The 19,981-nt window shown below is 36.0% G+C and overlaps 2 protein-coding genes across 4 annotated transcripts in view; one reads left to right on the top strand and one right to left on the bottom strand.

The window, feature by feature from the left end:
- Positions 1-15,518, bottom strand: part of itfg1 (integrin alpha FG-GAP repeat containing 1) — a 214,244-nt gene extending 198,726 nt beyond the window's left edge. For both annotated transcript variants that reach the window (XM_073836919.1, XM_073836920.1), the window contains exons 1-6: positions 15,301-15,518; positions 14,960-15,044; positions 13,315-13,448; positions 13,074-13,131; positions 11,814-11,888; positions 11,613-11,707 (exon numbers count right to left, since the gene is read on the bottom strand). In XM_073836919.1, coding sequence (XP_073693020.1) covers positions 11,613-11,707; positions 11,814-11,888; positions 13,074-13,131; positions 13,315-13,448; positions 14,960-15,044; positions 15,301-15,502 — 649 coding nt within the window. In that variant the 5' untranslated portion in view covers positions 15,503-15,518. The remainder of the gene's footprint in view (positions 1-11,612; positions 11,708-11,813; positions 11,889-13,073; positions 13,132-13,314; positions 13,449-14,959; positions 15,045-15,300) is intronic.
- A 57-nt stretch (positions 15,519-15,575) lies between these two features.
- The window catches only part of phkb (phosphorylase kinase, beta), a 75,434-nt gene continuing 71,028 nt past the window's right edge, over positions 15,576-19,981 (top strand). The window contains exons 1-3 of one of the 2 annotated variants that reach the window (XM_073836918.1): positions 15,598-15,676; positions 17,774-17,867; positions 19,277-19,363. In XM_073836918.1, coding sequence (XP_073693019.1) covers positions 17,816-17,867; positions 19,277-19,363 — 139 coding nt within the window. In that variant the 5' untranslated portion in view covers positions 15,598-15,676; positions 17,774-17,815. Of the gene's footprint in view, positions 15,677-17,773; positions 17,868-19,276; positions 19,364-19,981 lie in introns of both variants that reach the window. The other variant, XM_073836917.1, reaches the window with a different exon arrangement.

The raw sequence follows: 19,981 nt of genomic DNA, 5'->3' as shown, positions 1-19,981 counted from the left end.
AGTTTGGAGCATTGCAACACAAGGTTGCCTAGCAACCAGTCAGAAAGCAGAACTGGAGTCTTTTGTGCATATTTGCACATAATGACATTTATAATTATTTGGCAATTACTCCCTATTTTTAACGAGGCCACACTTTCTGAATCCGCGGGTTATCAAGGACATTATGAAGATGTGAAAATGTGATCCAGATGCCAGTGGCATCTCCGTGTTGATTGAAACATACAAAAAAACAGAAGAAGAAAAAAGTAATGAAGATTCGCCACAGGGACTTGTTGAAAGTAGCAAATTTCATTGCTATTCTCTTCATCGCTCCTTTGGCTATGTGTTGGCCTCACCTGAGCCATCAGAACTGCTCAAGCACGGCAGCATTAGCCTATTAGGGACACATTTAACTGGACCTGATCATTCACCTTTGCTTCAAGTAATTGCTGGTTGTTCATCTTAATAAACCACTAGGACCAGATATCAGATGCAGAGCCTGTGGATCTATAAATGAGAGGGAGATTTTGCATTGAAGCACAGGGTGAAGGCTGGACATTCCACTTTAAATGAGACCTATTAAGCCCCTTTTTACAAGATGTAATATAAGTCTCAGGTGTCCCCAGAAAGTTTCAGCTCAAAATACCTCACAGATCATTTATTATATCATTTGATTTTGATAGGAAGCAGAAACACGCAGTTTTCGCACATGCTCTTTAAATGCAAATGAGCTGCTGCTGCTCCCCGCCCCCTTTTCCACAACAGGGATGTGCCTTTACAGCTCATATCTCAGATAATCTGCTAAAAAAACATCAGTTTGGTTTGGATGATCATGTCTATTGTGCTGAAATCATGTGTTTTAAAGCCATATCAGTTTAAACTTCTGATACACAGTTTTCTAAGCGCACACAAGTTCTCTTTCATGTCTTATTGCACCTCAAAATGTCAAATACACACAAGTCTATGTTAAAAACACATAAGTTACAAAAATACAATCGATTATGTCTGTGAAGGTAAACAGCTGGAAAAGAAATCGCATTTCTATATTAGATCTGTGTATTAAGTAGGGGTGTGACGAGACACTTATCTCACGAGTCGAGACGAGACACGAGACTGGGTTCACGAGAACGAGACAAGAAAAGATTTTTAAACTTTTTTAAAGAAATCCTCAATGATGAACTATATAGGAGAAATAGGAGTATTTTATTCAACAAAAAACACAAGATGCAAAAAAATGTAGGTGCATTTTGATATGAACTTGTACTTTATGAAATTAAACTTATATTTTAATGAATTATATGCAGTAATAAACATGTAAACTAATGCTGTATGATTCTGGGTAAACTGAAAAACTATTTTCTTTTATTAACTGGAGATCATGATTCTGAAGAAAAAAAAGGATTAGAAATCTAAACAAAATTACGTAATTTACTAGTGGTTCATTGCTTAAGTCTAAATTTTAATTTAAAAAAAAGAAGGAGCCAGTGTCTCAATTAATAAAGACTTGTTTTACTAATGGAATCTCTTGAATATATAATTCAATGACAAATACTTTTTTTTTTTTAACGTGCAGCTGTCGCCACCTCCTGGCACACAAGGATAAGCGTTACTCTACATACATGTTAGAAGATACTTTCGTTTTGATCACTACTGTAGACAATACGTGTTTATACCCAAACTATAAGCTTTTATCCCAGTACTTATGTTATTTAAATGTCTGTAACAAAGAAAATGTGGTTAAAAAGTCTGTTGCTTTCTGAAACAGCAGCAGAAAGAATGCAGATTTGCATTCAATAACTTTCACATCGTAAGCGCCAGTGGAGTCCGTGCAACAGTCTTAATAGACACCGCTGAATCGTTGTCATTCATGAATAAGATTGCGTGGATGTTTGAATAGAGATCGTGATGTTTTAATTATTAGTCATGCAGCTCTAAACACACAAAATGTTTTGCCATGGTATCGTCATGTTCTCGCGAGACCAGTCAGATCTCACGGGATACATCGGAATATCACGAGATCTTGTGCCACGAGATCTCGTCACACCCCTAGTATTAAGTGACATCAAAATAGTGAGGGAAAAATTACTTGATCCCCTGCTAATTTTGCATGATTGTCCACTGACAAAAAAAAAGAAAAAAAAAAAAGTCTATGATTTTATTTGAGCAGTGAGAGACAGAATAACAACAACAAAAAAACAAAACAATAAAATGCATTTTAAAGTTATAAATTGATTTGCATTTTAATAAGTGAAATAAGTATTTGATCCCCTATCAATCAGCAAGATTTCTGGCTCCTATGTGTTTATACTGGTAACAAGATGAGATCAGGAGCAATCTCTTAAAGGGAGTGCTCCTAATCTTAGTTTGTTACCTGTATAAAAGACACCTGTCCACAGAAGCAATCAATCAATCAGACTCCAAACTCTTCACCATGGCCAAGACCAAAGAGCTGTCCAAGGATGTCAGGGACAAGATTGTAGACCTACACAAGGCTGGAATGGGCTACAAGACAATCGTCAAGCAGCTTGGTGAGAAGGTGACAGCAGTTGATGCAATTATTCGCAAATGGAAGAAACATAATGGTCAGTCTCCCTCGGTCTGGGGCTTCATCCAAGATCTCACCTCGTGGAGTTTCAATGATCATGAGAACGATGAGGAATCAGCTCAGAACCAAATGGGAGGACCTTGTCAATGAACTTAAGGCAGCTGGGACTATAGTCACCAAGAAAACAATTGGTAACACACTACGCCAGGAAGGACTGAAATCCTGCAGTGCCCAGAAGGTCCCCCTACTCAGGAAAGCACATGTACTGGCCCATCTGAAGTTTGCCAATGAACATCTGAATGATTCAGAGGAGACCTGGGTAAAAGTGTTAAGGTCAGATGAGACCAAAATCAAGCTCTTTGGCATCAACTCAACTCGCCGTGTTTGGAAGAGGAGGAATGTTGCCTATGACCCCAAGAACATCATCTCCACCGTCAAACATGGAGGTGAAAACATTATGCTTTGGGGGTGTTTTTCTGCTAAGGGGACAGGAAAACTGCACCACATCAAAGAGACGATGAACGGGGCCATGTACCATCATGTCTATGCTGTTAATATGACCCAAACAATGAAATAAAAATGGAAAATAAATGCACTGGACTGAAGAACTTCTACAGCTCTAATAAGACATTTCTTAATTGAATGTTGCTTTTAATTACTTTAGCATGAAGATAAACATGGCGCATTGTGTGCGGCTTGTTGAGGGCGGGGTCTTTGCTAATACGGCAGTGTCCGTCAACAGGCAGGGGAGGGGTGATGTCATTACCTTTTACGAACTGTAAACGACTTGTTCTGAGGCACTGCTTATGATTTATTGGGATTAAAAAAAGAAGTGGGTGGAATTTTAATTTTTATGAGGTGGCTGTGCACACACAAAAAGTACAAAAGTGAATTTTGCATAATAGGTGCCCTTTAAAACTTAAATGGAGCATTGACACCCAAGCAGATGCAATTTCACGTCTTCTAGCTGATGCAGCCATGCAGCGGGTGTTACCATTTCACATGTGCGTCTGAAATCTAAGCTGCGATCTGGAGATGACCCTCACTTGTTCATTCATAGAAAGGACACGTACGGAAACAATTCAAGTCTTGACTGAGAAGGTCACTGAAGCAATAATAAAGTGAACAGTGAAAGGCCAGGAAGCCGGTATAGACATTCAGTCAATATGACTTTCAAAGAGGATGACTTTCCTTCAACTAAGTGCTCAGGTTCATATGATTCAAACTTAAATAATGCAGACAATGTTCTTCCACATGACATCCTTTTTGACAAAAGGAAGAGCAAAAATAGATTTTCTATGATATATATATATATATCATATCAAAATGATGAACTACAAAGGCAAAGAGAATTAGTATTTACAGAACATGAAAGAGATTGATGAATATTTTAATGTTATATTAAAATGTATATTAACATTAAATTGGCTAGTTTCATCCAACTGAGAGTTAAAATTGAGCAAAAACACGGTAGATATTTACCAGATGCCTCTATGTAAAAAAAAACTTAATAAAACAAAACAAAACAAAACCTTCAAAAGTGAGGAAGCAGCAAGATTGTTATTTTTTTAACTTTTATTTAGCAAGAATGCATTCAACTGATCAAAAGTGACAGGGAAGACTTTTATAATGTTCCAAAAGATGTTTATTTTAAATAAATGCTGCTCTTTTGAACTTTCTATTCAAAGAATCCTGAAATAAAAAAGTATCAGTTTCCACAAAAATATTAGGCAGCACAACTATTTTCAACATTGATAATCAATGTTTCTTGAGGACCAAATCAGCATATTAGAATGATTTCTGAAGGATCATGTGACACTGAAGATTTGAGTAACTGCTGTTAAAATTCAGCTGCGCATTCACAGGCATAAAATACTTTTTAAAATATATTCAAATAGAAAATTTCACAATCACTGTTTTCGCTGTATTTTAAAACAGCTTTCTGTGAGCATAATAAACTTCTTTCAAAAACTTCTTTCCAATCCCAAACTTTTGAACGAATGTACATATGGGAACACTTATTCTTCCCACTTAAAAGCAGATAAAACTATTTCATTTGCTACCCTAACTACACACAATTATATGCTTATTTGCATTTAATTATTTGCATTTAGTATTGTTTTTTTCCCTTGATATCCACAATCAAATCAGACCTGCCTCCCTAAAATTACCATAAAAATGTAAATGAGCCTACCATGTACATCAAGACCGCATTCTCATGAATTGAAAAAAAGAACAAATCATGTCTTATAAAAGACGAGACAAGACAAGAGAAGTCAGTGACACAGCATCAGATATCTCTTCCTGAAAGCCTCCACTCACCCCCACTAAGGTTTTTTTCCTCTCACACCAACTCTTGCCACAGCAGACAGCCATAATTGTAGAGTAAGTGGTGGATGATTTTGTCGTGGGTGTGTTCTTTTTTCCCTCCTGGGCTGTTGTTAATCTGCTGTGATTTTCTCACAGCTGTAGAGGTCCAGAGAGGCTTTCTTGGTCCTGTCTGCCAATCAGACCCGACAGCACGGCCGCTCGTGTGGCAGCAGAACAGCCTCCAGATGGTTTGGGGGTGGCAGTGATGCCAGCCTCCCGCCGAAAGGGTGGGAGATAAGTGCTATAGCGGCTCAGGGGCTTTGTTGTACTATGGATAAATGGAATTGGTCCATAATGGTTAGTGAATTACTTTTTGACCTCTTTACCCTTTCTTGGATGAGATGCTAAAGTCCCTTTTGGTCACTGTGACAGACACATGACCACTCTGAGCCCTAACTGCACTAATGGACAGTAAGACTTTGACAGGATTCTACAAGAGAGCATTTAAATCTGTTTTCAGCCTTTAGAAGCAGAGGATTATTACAGTCAATTTTATATGACTGACAGGCAAGCTTAACAGGAAACTCGTCACCCTTGAAAACGGCTTTGAATTCATAAACAGCTCGAGAGATCATTTGATTCAAACAGATTTAGAAAAAGAAAAAAAGATGCCAGGAGTTAGAAGCACCTTGCAAAAAGAGGATGCTGAAATGCACTTCTTTTTTGGCTTCACTGGTTCACTGCCACTACAGACAGCGCAGGCTTTTACCATGACACCATAATTACATTATTTATGCAAAAAACAACTGTAGTAGCATTTTGTGACAGGCTATATTCAGACTGCAGTTGATTTTCTAAACTGCACATTAGTTATAACTGATTTACCCACACTCTAAAAGAAATGTCGGGTTATTTTTTTAAACCCAAATGCTAGGTTCAGCATAGTCTCGCGTAGCCAGACCTTCAGACTGACGGCTGAAGGTCTGGAATTCATGGCAGCTTTCATTGGCCAAGTCCCGTCCATAAGACCGTTTGATTGACATGTCAAACAACCAATCACAGTTCGTTTCGTTCAGCGTCACGTTTCTGTGCGTGGAAATGCCCCCACAACAACAGACTGGCGTGCAACAAGTCATTGGAATAACCAGCATTGAAAGATAACGAAGAAGAGGGAGAACAAGCAGTAAGTCAGTAATTTGTTCGCAAACATCGCAAATGTGTTTAACAACAATGGCGCCTGCATAAGCACCTCTTAGCAAAACACAAGAGTAAATCAGTCTGCGCTTTGTTTCCCGGCGGACCGAAAATAAACGCGACACTCGCGTATCCTGGAAATCCGGTCAAATTCAACTAATCAGATGACGACTTCGACATTCCTGAAGTGTTTCCAGTTAAGCGTACCATATGCATCAGACGTTTAGCCAACGTTCCGTGGGCGTGACGTCTGAGGCTGAGACTAGGTTCAGCAAATTGGGTCATTTTATTGGGTTATTTAAAATAAAAATTATCCAGGTGCTGAGTAGTTTTTTTGAACTCAGCTGCTGGGTAATTTTTACTGTCAGTACAAATGATGAACCCCCTGACATACCTACCCAGTGCTAGGCTAGTGTAACCCAATGTTGGGCAGTCTGTGCTAAACCGGGTAAAACTGGATACATTTGTCAGCGGCCATTTTGTATTCTGTCCTGAGAGAAAACTTAACTGACAAGAAACTTCCTGAATGACATTAAGGTATGTATTACACATTGTAATTCTATCAAATTATTACTGTCTTTCTATTTATATATAGTCAAGCCCAAAATTATTCATACCCACGGCAAATTCTAACTTAAAGTTACTTTTTTCCAAGTTTTTTTTTTGATCGGAAATGACACAGGCTTCTCCCAAAAGATAATAAGACGATGTACAAGAGGCATCATCGTGGAAAAAAAATATTTCTCAGCTTTTATTTACATTTGAACAAAAAGTGGCACGTCCAAAATTATTCATACCCTTTGCAAACTGTCACAGTCTGTGGGAAAATCCAAAGTTCTATACCATTCCAAATAGTCCAAGCTGTTGTAAAGCATCGTAATTACCCTGATTCATTGGGAACAGCTGTTTTAATCAACTTTACAGGTGAAAAACAGAAGCTCTCTGCTGTTGGTTTCTGGACAGTCATGGCTAAGACAAAGGAGCTCACTGAGGATCTGCGGCTGCTCACGAGTCAGGAAAGGGCTATAAGACCATATCTAAATGTTTTAAAGTTCCAGTGGCTACAGTGCAAAGTATTATTAAAAAATACAAGACGTTCCACACTGTGAAAAATCTCAGAGGACGTGGTTGGAAGCCAAAGGTGACACCTGTGCTGGCCAGGAGGATAGTGAGAGAGTTAAAATAGAATCCAAGGATCACCAACAAGGCCATCCTGATGAATCTGGGCTCTGCTGGTGGCAACATCTCAAGGCAGTCCAACAGAAACTGTACACCGCTGGGTTCCACGGACGCAGACCAAGGAGGACTTCTCCAGATAAGGCACACAAAAGCCCGCTTGGCCTTTACAAATGCTCATCTGGACAAAGAAGAAGACTTCTGGTCTTCTGTTATTTATGGTCAGATGAAACAAAAATTTAATTGTTTGGCCGCAATGATGTAGCCTTCATTTGGCGTAAAAAATGACTCATGGCTAAAGATGAATGGCAAAAATACCAGTGGAGACATGCAAAAAGCTGATCAGCAATTATAAGAAGCGTTTGCCTGTAATAGCCAATAAAGGCTTTTCTATTGATTATTGAGAAGGGTATGAATAATTTAGGACATGCCACTTTTTGTTCAAATGTAAATAAAAGATGAGTAAAAAAAAAATTCCACAATGATGCCTCTTGTACATCGTCTTATTATCTTCTGGGAGACGTATATATATATATATATATATATATATATATATATATATATATATATATATATATATATTTATATATTTATATTTATTACGTATGAGACGTATGCAATTATTTGATTAAAAATACAGTAAAACAATATGTCTATGTAATTTTTATTATATTATTTTTATTATGCTATTGTTAAAACTAACACAACACAAGAGAAATACCAAGAGATTTGCAGTACTTCACAGACACTCCCCACAAGACCTGCTTCTAAAAAAATTGGGCCAGTATTTCCCAGACGAAACACAACACTCAGGAAGCATCTTGTCTTGATGACAGGATTACAAGGGGAAGGAAGAAAACTGACAATCTAGAGAAGAAACAGAATGTAAAACTAAAGTTATTCAGTAGCGTAGAAAATGTGAATCTCTGCTGGTTAAAGTCCAGTTGATTACTGATTGAAATATACATATACATTTGCATGAATATGTGGATCTTAAATGTTTATCAGTGGTGAAATGGCAAAATACACTTTTGGTCTGGACCAAAAAGGAAAATGATACATTTGGTCCTGGTCCACTTAGCGTTCAGACTGGCATTTTTGACAGCGAACCTACTGTAAAGATACCGAACCTAAAGGGATAATGTTCACAACCTGTTTTGTTGGGTTGAATGTTGTATATTTCGTGACGGAACTCCAAACAAAAGGAAAAGGTGCATTCGACTTAAAGCGGCAATACGGTTGTATGACATCAAAGTACCCATTTACTGATTGGTCTGCTCAGCGCAGCTTTAAGTTGAATACACCTAATGCCGTCTGCTGAATTAAGCACGCTCATTGTTGCCTGTGTATGATTTTATTTTTACCACCTGCGAACTCACAAGGAGCTCATAAAAGGCAAATGGTTCGGTTTGTTTGGTTGATTTGGTCTGGACCAAAAAGGAAAATGATACATTTGGTCCTGGTCCGCTTAGCATTCACACTGGCATTTTTGACAGTGAACCTAAAGTTCCTTTTAATCGAACCAAACATGACAGGTGAGAATACACCCTAAAAATCATGCACTTTTTATGTGAAATTCATGATGTTCAGAAAATGTAAATGTAGATGTAAAGAAAAATAAACTTATATTTTTACTATGTGACAGTTTAATTTAGAATCAATCTGCAACCATGTCTCTAGCAGCTCTGATACGGTTTTATAGTAGTTTGTTTTAGTAATACAAGCCTAATGTAAAATGAAGCTCATAAAATATTTAGTTTGAGTCAATAATCTGGTTAAGCACATGCTGGCATTTGCTAAAAAGAAAACAAATTGACTTCACTGTAAGAGTTTCAGGCCCTACTTTGCATCCTATACATAGAGAGAGCTGCTAGATTTGTAGTGACTACATTAGCTTATACAGTGCCTTGCAAAAGTATTCATACCCCTTCATTTTTGTCACATTTTGTTGCAGCATTACGTTAAACTGCTTTAAATTAGTTTTTCCCCACATCAATTTACACTCCATACACCATAATAATGACATCGCAAAAAAAAAAAAAAACAGATTTGCAAATTTTACAAATTTATTAAAAATAAAACACTGAAATAAATACATTGCATAAGTATTCATACCCTTAACTCAGTACATCGTTGAAGCACCCTTACAGCCTCAAGTCTTTTTGGGTATGATGTGACAAGCTTTGCTCATCTGCATTTGGCAATTATCTGCCATTCTTTGCGTCACTTTTTCACCTCTCAAGCTCTGTCAGCTTGGATGGGGGCTGGCAGACATTTTCTTGAGTCCTAGTTGTTCCAATCGTCTTCCATTATGGATAATGCTTCTGTGAACCTTCAATGCAGCAGATTTTTTCCTGAACTCTTCCCTAGATCATTAAGTCTGTCACTGAGCTCTACAGGCAGTTATCTTGACCTCAGGACTCTGATATGCATTTTCAGCTGTTAGACCTTTTCTGAGAGGTGTGTGCCTTTCTAAATCATACTCATTCAAATGAATTTGCCACAGTTTAACTCCACTGGAAGTGTAGTAACATCTAGAAGCAATATGAATGCTCCTGAGCGAAATTTCGAGTGTCCCAGAAAAGGGTATGAATACTTATGCAACGGGATCTTTTCAGTTTTTTATTTTTAATAAATTTGCACAAATGTTAAAAACCTATTTTTTGCTTTGCCATTATGGAGTAGGCAAGGTAGATTGATGTGGGAAAAAAAGCAATTTAAAGTAGTTTAACATAAGGCAGCAACATAACAAAATGTGAAAAAATGAAGGCGTATGAATAATTTCGCAAGGCACTATATAATCTTTATAACTACATGTTATAAAACCTTAAACTCCAAAGAGAAATCATCCAACCCAATGTCGACAGAGCAAAACCAAACCATTAAAGTGCAAAGAGATAAAGAGTTTCAAACTTTTTCCTGACTGGCTAAGAAAAAGACATTTTCCTCACCTAGGCTTCTAAAAGAATAAGTGTGATTTCTTTCTGTCAGGCAACGAGGTTAATTATGTGAGTGGATTAAAAAAAATATATATTAGCTAATAGAGGTGAGAAATCACAGTTCCCTTAATCTTTTGACATATAAGAGGTCATTGTACTATAAAAAAAAAAAAAAAAAAAGGTTTCAGAACTCAAAACTTTCTTGTCGGTTTAAAAACAGCCTATATCGAACCCAATCTGCCAAAACCATAGGTTGTGGGATGTGCCACTTTATGACGTAATAGTGTTGCTAAACACCACTTCTGCAGAAGATGACCAATACCTGCTTCTACATCACTGCCTGTTTAGCCCTGCCCAATAATTCATGCATGTGAGTAAATAATGAGGGAGGCAAACGCAGGTTTATGCAGAAATCAAACAATAAAGATGGCTGCAGTGACGCTGTGCAGTGCCAAGTTGTGGAAAAGCAAAGTCTTGCATTACCTTCCTTTTGATCCCAACCTTAGGAAAGAGTGGATGAACCTAATGTTTAATGAAGTTCCAGAACTCATCAGTAAGAACTTGGTCCTTTGTTCACTTCATTTTACAAAGGCACAATTTGACACAGGATTTTCAGAAAGATTCAAACTAAAAGACGATGCTGTGCTGACCATATTGGATCTGACAGTAAAAACTGGTTTTATTACGTAGTCACTATTGCTTTGTCTCTTTTTACAGATTTGTTTGATATGTACTGAATATTCATGCGTTTTTCACCTAAATCACAGCAGTGTAAATCTGTGAAAGAAGGAAGGCTGTCAAACATACAAAACTGTAAGCCAATCATAGCAGGGGGCTTTCACTCTAGAGTCTACAATCCACTACGCCTATTCAAACAGAGCATTTTGATGAGGGGGGTTAAAAACAGGACACAAAATATTACTCCTAAATTATTTTTTTTTTGTAAAAAAAAAAAAGTGGACCTCAGAGGACAGTACAAAATAAACCAAAAAGGCAGTTCATAACCCCTTTAAGAGGGTTTTACAAGAACTTCTTACTTTCAAAAAGCTTTTAGAGAAGTTCACAATCCAATAATATCTACAACCTATAGACAATATCTACAACCTTTTGTGACCCCCACAAAGCATGAGAAAAACCATTACATAAACCAAATGTAAAATGTGACTTCATATATTGCTTGTAAAAGCAGTATGAGGAACATGTCTAATCTAATAAACATGTCTGATGTGGTAATAATCAAAGAAGTATTCCTAGCATTCCTAATCCATAAATAAATCAAGCAGCACTCAGGGCTGTTCCACCGCAAATGGGCTTCATCAAGGCATCTACAGCAATGCTAACTGAAAGCTACAGAATAGAGAAGCAGCAATTCTCTAAATCAGTCCACAGAGCAGCAGAACCTAGCAATATTTTCTCTGACACTTCAAAAGACTTCAGACCGAACGAAAGTCCACAGTAGCATTACTCACCAGCGGTGAAGTCCTTGTTAAGGTCAATGAAAGCATTGGAATGAGGGGCGCGCATCTTGACATCTGAGTTGAGAGCCTTCTCACATTTCTGTTGCCTGACAAACAATAAAACAGCATGTTTTATACACTGTACACTTGTTTTCGTGACATAGGCAGAAAAACCAAAAACAAGCTATTGCACATTTAGGAAAACAGTCTTACCTATTCCTAAGATAGCAAACCTCTGGCGAACTACCCACAGATCCAAAAATGTCTGGAACCATGTCCCCATTAAAACTGTATGCGGAAAAGAATAAGCAGCATTAGACCTCTGCAAAAACAAAAACTCTACAAGGGAAATTTGCAATGTACACTATGATGACTGCATTACATTAAGTTAAACTTTAAGGGGATGATTTTAAGACATTAGCTAGCAGAATTTTACTTAAACTTCCTGACAATGAAAATGTCAGTCTGTTTATCAGAATTGCCCAACAAAACTTAATAATAATGAGGACTGCAAACCTTAAATGATACACTTACAGTATGTTTAATATGAAAACAATCCTCATCAGTGATTTGAAGTGTTTAAGACCAAGATTATATATACAGTTGAGGTTTAAAAGTTTACATAGACCTTGCAGAATCTGTGAAATGTTATTTATTTTACGCTCCAGAAGGAAAAATGATCCATTAAGAGCCAGGGGTGTAAACTTTTGAAATTAATGAAGATGCATAGATTTTTCTTATTTTGCCTAAATATCTTTTTTTTTTTTTTTCCATTTAGTACTGCTGTTCAGAAGCTACAGAAGATACTTACACGTTTCCCAGAAGACAACATATTCAATTCACCCTGATCTTCAAATTCAAAAAGTTTTTTACCCCCTGGCTCTTAATGCATAATTTTTCCTTCTGTAGCATCAGTGAGCATTTTAACTTGTAATAGTTTTTATATGAGTCCATCAGTGTGAAAAGACGGATCTCTAAATCATACAGTAATTTTTGGAAAAGGTTAAAATACACAAAAATGCTAAAAACAAAAACAAAAAAAACAATGAATTTGTGGGACCTGAAGGATTTATCTGAAGAACAGCGGGCAGTTTAACTGTTCAGGACAAACAAGGAAAATTAACAACTACCACTCAAAAAACAAAACAAAAAAAAACAAAACACCTGATCATTTAGGTCACAACACAGTATTAAGAATCAAACAGGGTCATTTTTATAAATTCACCTATTATTTCCTCTTGTGGACACATGTAAATGTCTTTTATGTAAAATATCTTATTCAGGTCAGTACTAAATAAAAAACAACATTCATTTTGTATGATCCCTCTTATTTTGGTAAAATAATTAACATATTGCAGGTTCTGCAAGGTGTATGTAAACTTCGGACCTCAACTGTAGATATTACATAATATTTCCACAATACTGTATAATAACGATTAATAACAATAATTAAAAACAATATATTGCACTTACTCCATGACAAGGGGCTGATCATCAAAGGTGCTGTTCAGCGCTACCTTTTCATTCTGGTCTGTAAGAGAACAGATAACATTTACTGTGAAAAAACTGTGCTGTGTTGCTGTAGTATCATTTCTATTGCTCCAAAACGATCAATTCAGGCAAAAATACTGAATAAACAAACCAAATAGAGCCAGGATAATGTACAAAAAGCACTTTCTTTTCTTTCTTTCTTTCTTTTATTTTCACACTTTACCCAAAGTTTGGTTATGTCCCCAGAAGACAAAGACACGTGTCTGTTTGAAGTCCTTAAGGTAGCCAGTAACAAGCACGTCCATCTGAGAGTCTCCATCATAATCACCGGGGACCACACTTGTTATGGTGAAGTCACTAAAGAGAGCCAGAGAAACAGTGAACAAGGCAATATCAACATAATAAACTCTCACACTAATAGTAATTTTTTTTTGTTAACAGAAGAGTCCATGAACCTTAAAAGTCAGCATGTGTGGTTTAGGTTTTAAATCATATTTATATATCAAGCTGTTACGGCCCATACGATATGATATAGTGATCATATGAAGCTCACACACTCAAAAAAAAAAAAAAAAAACTGACTAATAAACGCTATTTGGTGCAGATGTTACAGTTGAGGTCAAAAGTTAACATAAACCTCACAGAATCTGCAAAATGTTAATTATTTTACCAAAATTAATTTAGTACTGCCCTTCAGATGCTACAGAAGATACTTACATGTTTCTCATAAGACAAAATAAGTTAAATTTACCCTGACTTTCAAATTCAAAAACTTTTTAGAATTTGTGGGACCTGAAGGATTTTTCTGAAGAACCGTTTGTTCAGGACTATTTTTTTGTCTTGTGGACTATATGTAAAAGTGTTTTATGTAAAATATCCTATTCAGGTCAGTACTAAATAAAAAAAAATTCTGCAAGGTGTATGTAAACTTTTGACTTCAACTGTGTATCCAATTACTCCAATAATCGTAAGATTCTTTGGTTTCTCAGCATTTTTGTGTATTTGAAACCTTTTCAACAATGACTATATGATTTTGAGACCCATCTTTTCACACTGAGGGACTCATATGCAACTATTACAAAAGGATCAAACGCTCACTGATGCTTCACAAGGAAACATGATGCATTAAGAGCCGGGGGTGAAAACTTTTGGAATTTAAAAATCAGGGTAAATTTATGTTATTTTTTCTTTTGAGAAACACATACATATCTTCTGTAGCTTCTAGAGTACAGTACTAGCTGAAAAAAATATATTATATTTAGGCAAATCAAGAAAAATCTACACATCTTCATTGTGTTCAAAAGTTTACACCGCTGGCTCTTAATGTATTATTTTTCCTTCTGTATGCGTATCAGTGAGTGTTTGAATCTTCTGTATATACATATATATATATATATATATATATATATAATATATATATATATATTTTTTTTTTTTTTTTAATGACCAAAGCTCAGTAGGTTTAACTCTGGGGAGCAAAAACATATAATGCAATGCAATACAATGATATTTGAGAGACGTATAAATAAACATTCCTCAAAAGCCTGTTTGTTTGTATTTTTTACTTTTTTGACACACACATTATTAACATAATGTTTCTAAAAAAAGATGGATAATGAAGTTTGCTAGGTTGCTTCAGTCCAGTAAATGTTTAACTTAATATTGATAACAATACAAAGATATTATTTCATTTACTAACTAAAAAGTCAAAAGACAGATGACATTTAGCCGGCGGACATTTTTAAAAAGTCAGATGGCAGAAGGCAGTTTTTTTAGTTTGTCAATAATTCAGAGGACTTAGAAATTCATGTATCAAACGTGATACAGTAGGCTTTATAGAGTTAGTGTGGGTAAGTGTATATTCTTACCTAGGGAAAGCATTTTTGGTCAGATTAACTTTAGGTTTGAAATAAGGAGCTTTAAGATCAGCCAGGAAAATCGACAACTCAGAATCTGAAAGAAACAATATTCCCGTGAAATGACACAGAAGCACCAATAAAACAGATAAATAAACAATGCATGCAATATAGTACGAAAGGAGTATCCTGTCACACCCCCTGTAATTAGAAACAATATATGACAGCGTTGTGTTACACGAAACAAATTAAACCTCACACATATTATACAATAAGTATCATCTTTTATTGCATTGTGTTAACCTTAGAGGAAATGATATGAGACATTATTAATCTAGCAGAACTGTACTTACGCTTCCTGATGATGAAAATGTCAGTCTGTTTATCAGAGTTAAAGTCACCGAAAGCCGCTACCATACCATGATTTTCCGAGCCGAATAAATCACCAGTAACGTCTTGCAATGCAAACGTGACATGTTGTCCCACAAAACTTAATAATAACGTCAAAAACCAAGCCCAAGACAGCAACATTTTGCTGTTAGCTTCAGTCACCATAAACTGGAACACGGCATGTCGTTCTACGGCAGCGGAGTACATATAGGCTTTGCGACAGTGTGAGCGCTTTAACGGCAGTGTGAGTGTGATGTTGTTATTTAGCTGTCATAATGGCAAGCCTAGCGGATGTCGGCTGGAAGCTGTTGGAGTTCAAAGCCAGATCTAAGCGATCAGGTTTGGCTTTTTGTGATGCATGGCATTGAGCACGATTAAAGAGTGCGCATTTGCTTTCTCGGTGCATTTTGATCCATTGTCCGTGCTGCAGAACCGTATTAACATGAGTTGTCTTGTCTGAGTGGCAGAGAGCAGAGCCCAAAGGTCAGGCGTGTGTACGCTGATCAGGGCTATATTTAGAGACTAACTGCACACAGAGCTTCAGGCTTTGAATTTTTAAGGAGTAGTACTTTAAAAGACTTCAGTCCCCTGAATGTCTAAGGTTTTGAAAGGCTTTTTAACCCTCTTAATTCAATGCTTGTTAGCATCTGCTTCAGCCTGACATTAAAACTCAAGTAGGTCTTGAAAGAATTTTCAGAATCCACTTGTGGTTATGTAAGACAGATAAAAAAGAAAAAGAAAATTACACCTAGTTTTTTTCTCTGCTATTTTTATTTGTTGAAGGCATAGCAAATTGTGAAAAAGAAGTGCTTGCCCTAATGTTATTCTAAACCTGTACAGAAAAATATCCAATGGATGTAAATAGTGACTGTCTTTCTACCTTCTCTTGTCATATGGGTTTAGAACAACATGAGTGAGTTAACAATGACAGATGTTATTTGTTGTTTTCTGATCTAGTGTTTAAAATAGTCAGGTCTATTTTATTTGTACAGCTTTATAGAAATGTATGATGTTAATGTTTTGTAATATCCTAATGTCTTCATGGCTTATTGTAGTATTGAGCAGATTAGAGCTTGGCGATGTTATAGGTTATGTTTTGTGATTAAAATCAATCATGTAGTTGAGGTTTTTGATATAGTCTGTATCGCTTTACATGAGTATACTGTTTGTTTTTAATTTGGATATACACTGCTGTTCAAAAGTTTGGAATCAGTAAGATTTTTAATGTTTTTTAAAGACGTTTCTTATGCTCATCAAGGCTGCAATTATTTGATCAAAAATCCAGAAAAAGCAGTAATATTGTGAAATAATATTTTATTGTAAAAAACTGTTTTCTAAGTGAATATATTTTTAAAATGTAATTTATTCCTGTGATGCAAAGCATAATTTACTTCAGTCTTCAGTGTCACATGATCCTTCAGAAATCATTCTAATATGCTGATTTATTATCAATGTTGAAAACAGTTGTGCTGCTTAATATTTTGTCAGAACCTGTGATACTTTTTTTCCCAGGATTCTTTAATAAATTAAAAAGTTAAAAACATTTATTTAAAATAGATTTTTTTTATAACAGTATAAACTACCATTTAAAAGTTTGTGGTCAGTAAAATTGTATTCTTTCTTTTTCTTAAAGAAATTAATACTTTATTCACCAAGGATGTGTTAAATTGATAAAAAGTAATCTCAAAGACTAGAAAAGAGTTAGAAAAGATTTCTATTTTGAATAAATGCTGTCTTTTATCATTTTGTTCATCAAAGAATCCTTTTTTTTTGTTTTCCAAAAAAAAAAAAAAAATAATAAGCAGCATGAGTTTTGAACACTGGTAATAAAAGTAATAAATCAGCATATTAGAATGATTTCTGAAGGATCATGGGACACTAAAGACTGGAGTAATTGCTGATTAAAATTCAGCTTTGCATCACAGGAATAACTTACATTTTAAAATATATTAAAATGGAAAACCTTTATTTTAAACTGTAATAATATTTGACAGTATTACTGTTTTTTTCTGAATTTTCGATCAAGTAAATGAGCATAAGAGAATTCTTTAAAAAACTAAAAATCTTACTGATTTTGAACAGCAGTGTATATATGCAACTTTATATAGAGAACTGTGAGGTAATATAGTTTACATTTTGGAATGAAAAAGCAGTTGAGATTACAGGACTACAGATCACAAGTAGTCGGTCATTAACTTCCTTCCATCACCTACCTACCTACAGTAATTGTAGTTTATATGGTGTCATGGACACTTCCGCACACTGTAATTGTCATCTCATCCTCTGACATCAGTCATACAAGATCATCTTTCAATTGCGTATGATGTAATTCGTTGCATGTCCATTCACTAACCATGCCTGAAGAAAATCTCACTGTGTGATTCCATGTAATTTGTCTTTTCTCAGTATTTTCTGCTAATTGTACTAATGTTGTAGTTTAACTAATAGAGGCCTGGCGTAGAGTACACCTAATGAAAAATGGCCAACACAGCCAATGAAGTGAATGTCCATCGCAAACTCCGGAAATTTGGTAAGTTGGGGCATAGCGATTGGTCCATGGAAAAGACGCACATTACTTTTTATTTAAATCAAGTGTACACTCTTAAAAATAAAGGTGCTTCACGATGCCATAGAAGAACCTTTTTTGTTTAAATGGTTCAATAAAGAACGTTTAACGTCTGAAGAACCTTTGTGGTTCTTTGTGGTAAAAGAAGGTTCTTCAGATTATAAAAAAGTAGGAAAGAGATGTTTTTTTTTAAAGAACCTTTGACTGAAAAATGTTCTTCTATGGCATCGCCTTTTAAAGCACCTTTATTTTTTAAAGTGTATGAATAGAGGCTATTACCTGTATATTTTTTGAAAGCCAATACGTTTCCATAACAGTCTTGGTCTGATGACTGTTTGATGCTTAATTAAAAAAAATTGGTGCGTAATTTACTTTTTATTTTTCACTGCTGAAAATAATAATTCTAGTGTTTCATCTGTAATATTTTATGAGATGTAAAGGGTTAGGTGTAAATAATCCTTCGTGATATCATGGGGACAATTCTGTGATTAATGAAATCAGTAATGCAGTCCAGTACCTCTCATCTCTTTCTGTCAATGTCTGATCACATCGGTTAACAGAGGGTTTGTATGCTTCTCGAGGCAAGTTACTTTTATATCAATGTGGTGAAACTAAAATGAGGAGTATCTTTCATTTGCCTATTGGATGTGCTCTGCTTAGCTGGAGTTATCTTAAAAAGAGATGGCTTTGTCCCTGCTACTTAAAAGCTGATGGGAATTATGCTAATTTGCTAGGAAATGTGAATTTTCAGTACCTGAGGTATTGACCCTGGGTCGATTCTATTAAAATGTAAATTGGTCCAAAGTTAAATGTGTCTGAAATAGTGCTCTAGTTGATGGGGTTCCCCTGAATTTCACTCCTCACAGAAAAAGCTGAATTTACTGGTGTCAGGTTCCATTATTCACAGAGTTTGTGCCAGTGCCTTCAATTTTGCAATCAAGCTGTGTGTGTTTGAAATGACGTTCGATTTGTTATATGCATTCTGAGAACAATAGCTTTAGTCTTTTGCATTTTGCTTTGATTGTTTTCCTGGCATGCTTTGCTGCCTTTGCACCCCAGTAAATCTACATTTCGCTGCTCTTAGCATTGTAAATGGAACAGAAAACCATTTAGGTTACAGAGACTAAATGAAGCACATTTTGATTTTGGTGAGTCAGCTCAACCTCGGCATACTAAATAGCCCAAAGTGGGCCTGTGGCGGGTCAGTAGTCTATAGTGGCATCATCAAGGAGCCATGCTGACTTTGAAGTATGCTTATCACTTCCATCCAGGGATACTAGAATTGCATCTAAAGATGAGATAAACATCACAACATTTCAGATCTGTCACAGTTCAAGTGTTCTTTAACATCTATCTTTGCTTTCCATGATCAGGCTCCATCTATGAACCCCTTAAGCTATCCATACTGCACCGGGAGGATGAGCCCCTTTGGGAGAAACTTGACCGCTACTATAGCGCAGGTGAGAATTTATGCCCTGGATGTCATTTGTTTTTCATGTCAGTTTAAGAATAGAGGCTGATCTGAGCATTTTATAGTATGGCTGGCTCAGGATTGTCAGAGAGCATTCTATTATGGTCTTTAAATGAGACATTTAACCTTACTGTGTTGTGTCATGGCTTCATCTACTACAGTCAAGCCCTAAATTATCCATACCCCTGGCAAATTCTGACTTAAAGTTACTTTTATTCAATCAGCAAGTTTTTTTTTTTTTTACCCGGAAATGACACAAGCTTCACTCAAAAGATAATAAGACGTTGTACAAGAGGCATCATTGTGGAAAAAAAATATTTCTCAGCTTTTATTTACATTTGAACAAAAAGTGGCATGTCCAAAATTATTCATACCCTTTGCAAACTGTCACAGTCTGTGGGAAAATCCAAAGTTCTATACAGAAGCTCTCTGCTGTTGGTTTGTGGACAGTCATGGCTAAGACAAAGGAGCTCACTGAGGATCTGCGGCTGCGCATTGTGGCTGCTCATGAGTCAGGAAAGGGCTATAAGACCATATCTAAATGTTGTGAAGTTCCAGTGGCTACAGTGCAAAGTATTATTAAAAAATACAAGACGTTCCACACTGT

This window comes from Garra rufa, chromosome 3, assembly GCF_049309525.1.
Source record: "Garra rufa chromosome 3, GarRuf1.0, whole genome shotgun sequence".
Taxonomy (NCBI): domain Eukaryota; kingdom Metazoa; phylum Chordata; class Actinopteri; order Cypriniformes; family Cyprinidae; genus Garra; species Garra rufa.
This window is presented reverse-complemented; position numbering and strand designations above follow the sequence as displayed.